General features: G+C 35.3%; 1 protein-coding gene across 5 annotated transcripts in view; it reads right to left on the bottom strand.

Moving 5' to 3' along the window:
- PGAP1 (post-GPI attachment to proteins inositol deacylase 1) overlaps nt 1-12,467 on the bottom strand; it is a 71,726-nt gene that overhangs the window by 43,301 nt on the left and 15,958 nt on the right. For all 5 annotated transcript variants that reach the window (XM_003406156.4, XM_023542627.2, XM_023542622.2 and 2 more), the window contains 6 exons: nt 12,144-12,315; nt 8,591-8,748; nt 5,456-5,508; nt 4,629-4,695; nt 1,992-2,097; nt 1,248-1,303 (listed from right to left, as the gene is read on the bottom strand). In XM_003406156.4, the coding sequence (XP_003406204.1) occupies nt 1,248-1,303; nt 1,992-2,097; nt 4,629-4,695; nt 5,456-5,508; nt 8,591-8,748; nt 12,144-12,315 (612 nt within the window). The remainder of the gene's footprint in view (nt 1-1,247; nt 1,304-1,991; nt 2,098-4,628; nt 4,696-5,455; nt 5,509-8,590; nt 8,749-12,143; nt 12,316-12,467) is intronic.

Here is a 12,467-nt window from a genome sequence, read left to right as displayed (position 1 = left end):
GATGGCAAGACTTAGTTTGGACAGGTCATCAGGAAAGATTAATCACTGGAAAAGGATATTACGTTTGGTAAAGTACAGACTAAGCAAAAAAAAAGAGGAACTCTCAATGAGATGGACTGACACAATAATCACAACGGTGGATTCAAACATACCAAGGATCGTGATCATGAAGATGGCATAAGACCAGGCAACGTTTCCTTCTGTTATATATGGGGTTGCCATGAGTCGGAGCCTACTGGATAGCAACTAACAACAGTGCCCAGATTATAGTTCTAACGTACTGGTTCCCATATAAAAAGAATCCTTGCTCAGGAAATAGCTGATTCAAGGTCTGGGGCAGGAAATGTAAAAAATGAGCTTAAATATCTTGGATAGCAAAAGAAAAACTACCAAAGACAACCAGGAACTATCTTGAAATGGTTTCTGCTAGCCAAAGATAGAATAATTTTAGTATCAATGACCTGAAACACAAAATGTTTAAATCAATGAGTTCATAATTATATTTGCAAAAAATAACCCAATCTTTAATTGGTTACTGATGGACAAGGCTGGTTTATTGAACTTACTATTCTGATAACCAGTAAACAAACATAAGGTAAGATTCAAAGATCTAAACAATTATTATTCTTTTCCTTTATGGTTTATACCAGTCTTGACAAATTTAGTAGATTTAAGTTTTTCTATATATTCTAGTCAATAAATGAAAAAGAAATAATAAAATAACCATCATCATTTTGCATTCCCTAACAAATCTATGATTCCAGGCATTTTTCAGAAACCTGAATATGATCAAGGCTCTAGATCCAACTAGTAATTCACAGGAAAATAGTGGGCATAAGAACATATTGAATGATGCTATCAGCAAAATCCAAACTGTGAAACTCTATAGGACAACCCGATTTCTTTAACAAATAGACTACAAGGAAAAGAAAGGGGATGAATGAAGTACTAAAGATTAAAAGAGGACTGAACAAGAGATACATCAACCGATAACAATGTGTGAACCTTACTTGGATCCTGAATTAAACAGACTGAAAAGCAGAAAACAACAAAATAATTTCGCAATTATAATACAACTGGAAATTTGAACACTGATTTGAACACTGATTATTAAGGAATTATTGTTAAATTGTTTTAAAGTGGGTAAATGGTGTGTGTATGTGTGTGTTTTTAAGGAGCCACTGGCGTTTAAAAATAAATACTAAAATATTTTTGAAGTAAAAAAAATTCATTTGCAAAATACTTACATTGTAAGCCACGTAGGTCCATTTGGACACTTTTACCGGGACCCACATAGATGTAACTAAAGTAAAGGAAATTAATTTATTTAGCTGATTTTTTTTATATTACATAATTTCTTTTTTTGAACGTCGATCGAAATATTTCTCAATCATAACAGCATTAAAAAGAAATTGCTTCCTCAAAATCGCCTATTTTAAAAACAGAAAATATAGTGAGATATTCTCTACATGCTCATCAACAGCTAACATTCACAGCAAGTAGCGCATTTTAAATACATTTGGTATCTCTAAGGAAGTATCAATAGAAGACAATTAGTATTTTATTTTCCATACAAGGAAAGTTAGGCAGATTAAAAAGAGATTAGACAGGTGTTATTATATTTAAAACATAAAATTTACCAGCAAAAGATATGCTCATAATCCAAAAGAAGACTGAAGAATGACTGATACTAAGAAACTGAAAGGAACCAGGAATAATATAGCACTTAATTTATGTGACTGTCAGGAGAACATTTACCTCTTTTTCATTTCTCTATTTGTCATGTTACTTTCATGACAAAATTTTTACCAGCAACATCTTACAAGTTGTTTTTCTACTTTTCCCCTTCCTTTACCAAGAAACTCCTGAGCACCATCATAGAGAAATTAAGAGGACCATAATACCTGAAGTATCACCGTTTCAAAGACTTTATCTGCTAAGAACAAAAACCATCAAGAACTCTAAGTTTAAAACATGTTATTACCACCAACCTGTTAAATCAGAAATTATTGCTGGATTTTCCTCAAAGTGTTTTGCTGGGTGTCTTATAAAGTGGTGATTCAAAACTGACAATTTCTTCTTGGAATTCTGAGTTATCTAGAAAAAATATTAATAATTCTATTATTTTATATCCACTATGACAGTTCAGGAAACCCTGGTGGCATAGTGGTTAAGTACTACGGCTGTTAACCAAAGGGTCAGCAGTTCAAATCCACCAGGGACTCCTTGGAAACTCTATGCTGCAGTTCTACTCTATCCCATAGGGTCGCTATGAGTCGGAATCGACTAGACAGCAAGAGGTTTGGTTTTGTTTTTTTTTTTAATGACAGTTCACAGGATAAAGACCTGGTGATCTCCTTCTGTAGAGATTACAGCCAAGAAAACCCTCTAGGACAGTTTCACATGGGGTCATTATAAGTTAAAAATCAACTGGATGGCACCTAATAACAACAGTTCAATGAAACTCTGCTACAAGTGATAATGACAAAGCCAGTATTTACTTACTCTGGGCCAGGTATTGTTCTAAGTGCTTGACATGTATTAATTAACTCATTTAATCATCACAAGAACTCTAGGAAATAATAACTTTTTAATCTGTATTTTAAATATGAAGAAACTAAAACACAGAGAAATTAGGGAACGTGCCTAAGGTCACATGGTTATTAAGAGTCTGGGCTGGAATTCAAACGCAAGCAGACTGACTCCAGGCTCTTACTTCATTAGGCAATAGTGCCTCTCAAGTAACAGTTCAGAAAAAAACATATTTTAAATACTCTTGGAACCATAAGAGAACTTAAGAAATCCTCTGGTCTAGTGACTCTAACACACTAGTTTCCAAACTTAGGCCAGTGCCAATCACACAACAAAGATTTCACTGGTTATTTCACCAGTCACTAGAGAAAATATAAATCATCAACTATCCTTTCTTATAAATGATTCTCCTTTATTCTGTTCTACTCTGTTTCAAAATATCCTTTCTTTAATGAAATTATAATGAGAACAGACAGCGAGGTTTTTTGGGTTGTCTATTTTTTAAGTGTTCTAGCAAAATAAAAAGTTGGCAACTTTATGTCAGCCCTTCACTTTAAAGAAAATTTTAGTGATGTATAAAATCCATTTGGAATCTATCACTCCATTCAATTCTCTAGTTTAAGCATTGAAGCCCTGACAGCTTAAGTGATTTTTCTCAGCAACCACTCAGTGAAATAATAACAAAGCTTGGATGAGGACCCGCGTTTACTAACCTTTTCAAATCTCTTAGGAAATTACTCATCCTTTGCTCAAAGATTTCTAACTTGTTACTTTGCAAGATAATACATTCCAATTAACAACTCTTATCAGAAGAATGTTCTGCCCTGTTCAGAGTACATATCTAATGCCCTGTTACAATGATATATGCGATTGGGGCACGTGTAGCATCAGAGCACATATCTGACGCCCTGTCACTATGATACTTGAGAAAATTTGAAGGCTGTTATGCCTCCCACCAACATAAATACTTCTTCTACAGATTAGACAACTTCAAATACATCAACTGTGTTTCATCAAACTTTCAGTCCCTTCAGCATCCTGATCATCTCCCCTGGATTAACTTGATGTTGCCCTTAAAATGTGGTACACAAAATCGAATACAGTTCTCTAGGTAAGGTGTGACTAGAGTAGAGGACAGTGGAACTTATATCTTCATTGATGCAAAGTTTATACTTCCATCTATTCAGTCTAGTGCTAAACTAGTTTGGAATTTTTTTTTTTTTAAAGCAGTCATATCTGTCTGCAATCAAGTAAGTCAGAGCTGTTTCTACTGAAACTCCAGTTAAGCCAGGACTCCCCATTTTTACTCCCTAGGCAATCCATCCACCTTCAAATTTTCAGCTGGCTTTTATCCTGATAATTATCAGAAATTTCTATTTCTGATTCCTTCCTTAGTACCACATGTTTGAGGCCAATTATGTTTTGAGTCATAGTTTTCCAACATATATGCTCTGCCACTAGTCCTGAACTATGTACTTCTTAAGGGGCAGGAATCATACCCCAACTTTTTATTTTCTAGTATTTAGTCCATTATACATAGTGAGTTTGTTAAACAGAACTCAGTTTCACGAAAGTATTATATTTTGATTCTTAGCAGTATAGTTATCAAAAATTTCTCATTTGTCCCTTAAATTGTAACTATAAACTATTTATGCACTCAGAATTATAACTTCTACATGACAGCATTAGAATTCTTTTCTCATCTTAGAAGTTAGTGGAAAAACATGATTTACCAAAATTAATTTTATGTACAATTTAAGAATATACCTATCTATCTGAGGTTCTTCATTAGTTAGAATAACGTTTTTCCTAAATCCACCAAATGTTATTTCAAGTACAAACCAGTCTTGCAATTTGATTTGATTCCATTATTGTATACCACTCTCTCAAGTAGACTTAAAACTTTTGCCACAGTTTTCCTCACAATTAAAACAATGTGCTCTCAGATAAAAATACATTTCCATTTTGGAACTAATTCCAGTTGATATAAAGTGCAAGCTTCTGTTTACATTAAAATTAACCATAATTCATTATATCTATCACTGCTATAAAAAAATTCACTTCATTAAAATAATTTTTAGCTTAAAAGTACATACTTGCTTAGTATCAGCATCAATAAGATCAAAGAATGCTCGAATTGTGGTCAACTGCAATTGTTTACACCTGAAGAATAAAATAAGTGTTACAAATGAAACTCTTAAAACATATACTTTGGATCTAGCACGCATAATTTTATTATTTAATATTTGAGTTTCTTTTAACCCTGTAAACTCTAAAATTATTTAACAAATCATCTTATTAGGCATATATCTTATTGTTGAAACTTATGAAAATAAAGCAAAGTAAATCTTTCTGGATGTTGACAGTAGAACTGTGAGGGTCCCTCTGTCTTTCTACTCCAGGTAAAATCGTGTATGTCTGAACTATGTCAGAAGGCAATCTTTAAGCAGAAACATATAGAAATAGGCACTAGGGTCTGTGTGTTTTTTCACCCATATTTAGCATCTTATTTCCTTATTTATATTTAGGATAAATCTAATTCCTACTTAGTTTTCCATGTGCTGCTCCCTAGAATAACTACGGCTGCTCTCACCAAACCCTTGAGATTGGGTAATTACAAGAGCTCAGAAAATCCTATCTCAAGTCCCTTTGATTCTGTACAACTATGACAAACTCTACAGTTTGATATTTAACTCTAGCTTCATTTGAGACTGATGCTACTAGTTCTTTGAGAGATGCTTTATAGGTTGTCAAGGGGACCTTAGTCAAACTAACACAAGAACCAAGGTTAGAGTTTTAAGCCACTAATCTTTCTCCCATATCCTTAAGTATTTATGGATAAAGCTCTACGAAAGCCAATACATCATTCAACGCATTGATGAGAAAAGCCCACCAACTCACCAAAATAAGTTATACTACTTACCACACTATGGAGAGGTGGTCTGTTGAGACCCAGGTCTTAGGCACTGCTGAGCTCTAAAAGAAAAAAAAAAATCAAACTTAAGAAAAGCACATTTGTTATTCTCCAAAAGGTTTGAAATTCTTACAAGCTAATACTTAGAAATATGTACTATTAGTTTCACTATATTACAATGAGTAGACTTTGAAATTATCATTCTTATAAAAAGTGATCCAAAAATATTAAAATACTTCCAGCATACAAGAGCACACACCTTTGTCTTTACTGCTGGCGTCAAGCTCAAACTACCCTTTAAAAGCATCCACAGAATCCGTACTGAAGTTTAATATCCAACTTTTTTAACTACTTTAATAAAAGGTTGAGTTTAAGATTAATAAATCATAGTTTCTGTATAAGTTAGAGTTTCAGAAATTTTAGTTATTACTAAACCACAACTTCATAGGTTACTAATTCTTAATCAGGGGTGGACATGAGAATATCTACACTTAGGGAGATTTTTCAAAATAAATATACCTGCATCCCTGAATGACCCCTTGGAAAACCACTCACCAACCTAACTATTCACTTAGGACAGTTATATGAGTAAAATGTCAACTTCTATTATGCTTAAGTGCTATAACCTAAGTGGGTGTATATTACAACAGTTTAGCTTATCCTAATACAACTGTGGTTTCTAACTTAAAAGATTCTTCTGGTTCCAACGCTCGTGCATGTCATTTAACTGTCCTTGAAATAACCATTCAAAAATTGTTATTTTATAGCAATTGTTTTTTGAAAGTGAACATGTATGTAGATACATGAAAAAACGCAGACTACTTTGGGACGGAAAAAGTAAAATAATCAGCTTTGAAAAAATTCCATGGAAGTAAAATACTTTCATCTGATAGAAATACAAGCTGTCCTGAAGGCAACACATTGTCAAATGGATTAGAAAAGAGGGAAACGTGTCTCTCTCTCTCTCACACACACACACGATTAAAAAGACCAAAGATAAGCTGCAGACTGTGACATCAGTACAGCATCATACTCCAGACCAACTCTAGGAAATAAATTATATCCAATTTTTATATGATTAAGAGATCTGTGTTTACTAAAGAATCCACATATAATTTGAGGAGGAATTCTAACAAATAATACCCAAAATATTCAACATCAAAAGATTCATACTGACAATCATGAGGTCTGAGAGACTGACCGATTGAATTTCAAATCCATTCTGGTTACATTCCAACTCCTCCAGTTATAAGAAAATGGTGGATAATAGCAGAATAGCTTAATAATTTTTTATTTACATATGATAAGCATTCAACAAATACCTGTTTAATGCATAAATAAATAAGCAGCAATCTAAAGCCAGGGAGCAGTGGAAAAAGTGAACAAAGGAGTATCTATGAAGAGAAATGACTGTGAAGTAGTGACTTCCCAGCACTACCTCCTGAAAGACAAAAGGGACAGCCAGACCACACTCATGGATTTTCTCTTTAGAAATTAAATCAACCTGTATTTTGTGCTTAGGTGAAAGTTTATAGAGCAAATTAGTTTTTCATTTAAAAATTTATACACATTGTTTCGAAACACTGGTTGCAAATCCTTGTAATGTGTCAGCACTCTCCCCTTTCTATCCTGGGTTTTCCATTTCCATTTGTCAGGTTTTCCTGCCCCTTCCTGCCTTCTCAGCTTTGCTTTTGGGCAGGTGTTGCCAATTTGGTCTCATATACTTAATCTAAGAACCACATTCCTCACAGGTGTTGTTTGTTTTATAGGCCTGTCAGGAGTGGGTTTCGTTCTGAGTTAGAAGATTATCTGGGGCCCATAGCCTCGGGGGTTCCTCCAGTCTCTGATAGACCTGTAACTCTAGTCTTTTTTTGTGAATTTGAATTTTGTTATACGTTTTTCTCTCGCTCTGTCTGGGATCCTCTATTGTGATCTTGGTCAGACTGGTCAGTGGAGGTAGTCGGGCACCATCTAGTTCTGGGCTCAGGCTAGTGGAGACTGTGGTTCATTAGTCCTTTGAACTAATTATTTCCTTGTGTCTTTGGTTTTCTTCATTCTCCTTCACTCTGGATGGGATGAGACCAATGGATGTATCTTAAATGGCTGCTCAAAAGCTTTTAAGACCCCAGACACTATTCACCAAAGTAGGATGTAGAACATTTTAGAACTATGTTATGTCAGCTGACCTAGATGTCCCCTGAGACCGTGGTCCCCAACCTTCAGTCACAGTAACTCGGTCCCTGATGGTGGTTGGTTTTGTTTAGGAAGCTTCTATGACTGTGCCCGCTTTGTGTTCTATTGTATGTATGAATATACATGCTGTACATACAAGTATGTGTGTAAAAACATTAACAGCCTAACCTATTTATGTACATGGGTATACTCCTACATGCCTTCCTTTCTCTATTCAGCATACATATCTACCTATGTGTCTGCTTGTAAATTACTGTTTGTTTTACTGTTGTTGTAGGGTTTTATGTGTTATTTACTGTAATGGCCCTTTTTTTTTTTTTCCTTGTGTTTCTCTCAGTGTCTTCCTTTTCTTTGGTCAAGTGGTGCTGAATTCCCATGTCCTAGCAGGGAAGAAATACTTGATGTCCTAGCAGGGAAGAGTAATTAGCAAATTAATTAACCAGGGTTCTGTTTACACTTATACTATCAAAGCTAATCATTTTATCTTAAAATTGGTAAACTTTCATTCAAATTTAGCATTTAGAAGTAAATGTTTGATATTCCACTACTGTTATATACAGTATTCCAGTAAGATATAACCAGAGGTCCTGGATTTCAATCCACACTTTCTTATTCTTACAATTCTAATCAATGGACAGGCTCTTATTCTGGTCAAGACACAACCATTCCTCATAAATAAGAGATATTTTTACAAAGTTTCTAAGATCTTTTTTTACTTCCTATGGAGATAATTATCCATGCCCCTGTCCTCCCAACACATCCATTTCCTTCCGTATATTCATTTTCTTTCTTTTCTTCCTTCTTTCCTTCTCCCTGTCCCTCCCTCCCTTTCTCTCACAACAGTTCTATAATAACTTGGCAGGTACTTCCAAGCAGCTACATATTACTTCTTCTTTTATGTGCCACTACTTTTTAAGTAGAATCTTAAATTTAAAAAAAAAAAAAAATTACCACAACAGATAAGGCACTGGTATGATGGCTTAACTGTGGCAGAAACGTCAATCCTGAACGAACTTGGTAATCTCGGAATCCTCCAGCTACAGAAAGTGTGGTTAAATTTATGTGTCGGGCATTTAAAATCCAATAGTTGTTTACAGTCATATAAAATTCTGGTAAGGAATAAAAAAAGAGAAGCATGAAAATGTAGTAGTCATTTCCTGCAACAATATCTATAATACTAAGATTAAATGGAATTTCCACTTAAGAGATCGGAATGATCTATAAACAATGTGTTATTCACATTTTACACTACTTCGAGTAAAATCAATTTATACATATTCCTCCTTCCCCAGTAGATGAGAGTACAAATATTAAAGTTACTAAAGGTATCAATAAAGAAAAAAGATATCCAAATTTTACTAGCTTTGGCAAATCCATATATAGACAGGTCTCTATACTCCACAAGGATACTACTTATTCATGGACCACAAAGTAGCAAGGAAACTCTAAAACTCTCCCAAAGAGTTTATTATGCTAAAGAGTTATAGACCACCATCATCACAACAGTGTCTCTGCTTATGAGACTGAGTGATTCTTCATTGTAGCCAATCACCACTACAAAGTACTATTTAAGTTCTTACAGTGCAAACTATCAGAACATTGCCATTGATATTAGTCTTAGGACTATGCTGTAATGGAAAATCTCAGGGTTAGAGTTTCACTGATTTAGTGTAGCAAGTAGTTCAAAGGAGAGAGAACCTGCAAACAATTTTTAAGTGTCAAAGATAACCAAACTGTGGCCGGGGTAGAGTAGTTCTCATTTTCTTTCCTGATTTTCAAAACTTAATGCATTTTTATCCTGATATTTGATCCCATTAAGGGCTTCAAACGTTCTGGAACAGGAAACTTCCCCCATTAAAGACCTCAGTAGTATTTACTTAGATTGCTAGCCATTAGACCCACTCCTAGTGCTTGCAGGGCCTAGGACAAAAATGTGAATGGAGCATACATACCATAGGTCTAAATACTTAAAAGTTAAAAATCTAGCTAGCAAACTGTCAAATCAAATATATTTTCTCTCCCTACCATGACAAACATATCATGAAAATAACGCTGAAGGTCAGGTTTGTATGAAGAATTCCCACACTCCTTAGAGCTGGACACTGAATTATGGCAACACAGGGAGAGCACATCCCTGGCCCATGGCTATGCTGTCCTTTTCTTCCCATCCTGATTTCATCCTGTATCACAAGGGCCTTGTGTGCATATCCAAGATCTGTCTGTACCTCCAACAGAGTCATCCCTTGGCCACAACTCAAGCTTAGAGTTGAACATTCCTGCTCTCAGGAGGGCAGATCCAGGTAAGAGATACATAAAGCCCGGAAGTGGGCTTGGGGAATATGGACAAGAAATTCTGGAGTCCTAGGTACCTGGATTATGGTCTGGCTCTAAGTGGTGATGCCCTTGGCCCACACATACTCCTCACCCATGGGGAAGGGTAGGGCCTAAAGAAGCCCTCTAAGTACAGAGGCCAGTGCAGGGCCACTTTCCCGCTACTTAAGGACAGTATTTCCACCAAGTATAGAATAGAGAATCGACTTCTGGAGGTAATGCCGAAAACTTAAAATTCATACCCCTTGAACTAGCTTTTTCATCCTAATTCTGGCTTAACACAATAAAGAATAAATACAGAATAAATAATACACAATAAAGAATAAATACAGAATAAATGGTACAAGGGCCTGCTAATTACAGGAAAGGTACCCTGACTCTAAGAACCACTTTCAGCCTGAGCCTTTTAGAGATAAAGACCATTGCTGTCCTTTAAAACAATACAACCTCTCTTGAAAGTTCATTCTTCAAATAATTTTACAAAGTGCAAAGATAGGAAGAGTTCTCAATAGTGGTGCAAGTACTGTGATTTTCAGCCTTTGACTTTTTTCTAAAAAAAAAAACCTATAGGTAATTTATGATTAGTAGTACAACATATTTAGGTGACTTAAATAACAAAACGATAATTTCTGTCATTGAAAGGTTTTAATGCAATATGAGAAAAATCAAACTTCACCGTATGGTTGACCAGATACTTCCAGCAAATAATTTGGCAATGTTATTACTACATTAGGATGGATACTTCAGAAAATCACTTTCGTTTGAAGTCACCAGGACATTTTTTTTCATTTAACTATAAACAAAATTTTCATCACAAATTAATGCAGATTTTGGTAGGGTAAGAAGTATGAATTTCCTGAGCAGTAATCAGAATTGTTTCTTTACAAAGGACATTTTCTTCCACTTATATAACATTCTTATAAGAAGTGAAGGTAATTCCTGACTTTATTTAGTAAAAAGTTGGACTCGCAGACACTTAGCTCTTATTCCATGACAATATCACTATTTGAATAGATTGGTATCAATCATAAACTCACACTGTTTACTCAAAACTCCCTGCAACATCAGTATTACCCATAATTTTATTTCCTATTCTATAGTACTATACCTCAATTATGAGATAGTAGAATATCAAAGGAGCCCTGGCAGTGCAGTGGTTAACAGCTCGGTTACTAACCAAAAGGTTGGCAGTTTGAATCCACCAGCCACTCCCTGGAAACCCTATGGGGCAGTTCTACCCTGTGCTATGAGTTGGAATCAACTTGACAGCAGTGGGATTTTTGGTTTTTTTTTTTTGGTCTATAGTATCAAAGGTCAAGAACACAGGCCTAGAAACAAGTACTTTATCTTTGCCTCTTTGCTCTATCCTACCTCACAGGATGGCTGTGAAAATTAAATGAGTGATTACATAATGCAAAGGCCTTAACACAATACTCAAAAGATAGTAAGAATTAAAAAAAACAACAATTCTATCTCACTGTATAAAGGATTTGGGAGCCCTGGTGGTGCAGTGGTTAAGAGTTTGGCTGTTCACCAAAAGGTCAGCAGTTCAAATCCACAAGCCACTTCTTGGGAACCCTGTGGGGCTGTCCTACAGGTCACTATGAGTTGGAATTGACTCAATGGCAACAGGGCTTATTTTGAATAGAGTACTGACAGGCTTAACAAAATTTAGGTAGATTAAACATACATTAAGAGCCAGAAAGAATCATCCTCAAGAATAACTAACCTAAGGTATAAAGAGAAGCCCTACAAGGCCTAAGGATTATGGACAGAAAACTAACAGCAGTTTCAACTGAGCCTAAGTTGAAAGTCACAAAAGCTTTTTTTTTTTATGTGAACTACTTCACACATGGGTAAATCTGTCACTGTCCTGCATTGTCATGTCGATTCTGACTCATAATGATCCTATATGACAGGGCAGAACTGCCCCATAGGGTTTTCTAGGCTTTCTTTTTAATCTCTAAAAGATTGCCAGATCTTTCTTCTGCAGAGCCACTGGTGAGTTCAAACCACCAGACTGTCAGTTAGCAGCTGAGTTCCTAACCACTGCTCCACCAGGGGTCCTTGGTAAATTTGTAGCACACTCCAAAGGCAGCAGCTGCAGAGATTTGTTTATTTAATTCTGAGCAACAATGGAGAGATCGGTCAGTGCTTATGCAACAGTACTCACCTGTAATGAAACGATCTAATGGCATCACAGGAGCGACATGAGGTGTTGCTTGTGTAATAAGAAGATTTATCAGATCTTGTTTAAAATTTTTCAATGTAAGCAACGCTCTTGCAACAAGGCCACCCATAGAATGACCAATTATCGCCACACTTTTTGGAGCAAATTCTTGACCCTATTTAAAAAAAAAAAATCACCCAGGCATAACTAAGACTTAATATTATAATAAAAATACAAAATAGTATTCTGCATACAACCAATTTTACAGAAAAATGAAAATTAAACTATATAACCTTACCATCTTAAGGTACAGAAATATATTTTCAT

Source organism: Loxodonta africana, chromosome 6, assembly GCF_030014295.1.
Source record: "Loxodonta africana isolate mLoxAfr1 chromosome 6, mLoxAfr1.hap2, whole genome shotgun sequence".
In the NCBI taxonomy this organism is placed as follows: Eukaryota; Metazoa; Chordata; class Mammalia; order Proboscidea; family Elephantidae; genus Loxodonta; species Loxodonta africana.
Note: the sequence above shows the minus strand (reverse complement) of the source record. Positions and strands in the feature narration are given on the sequence as shown.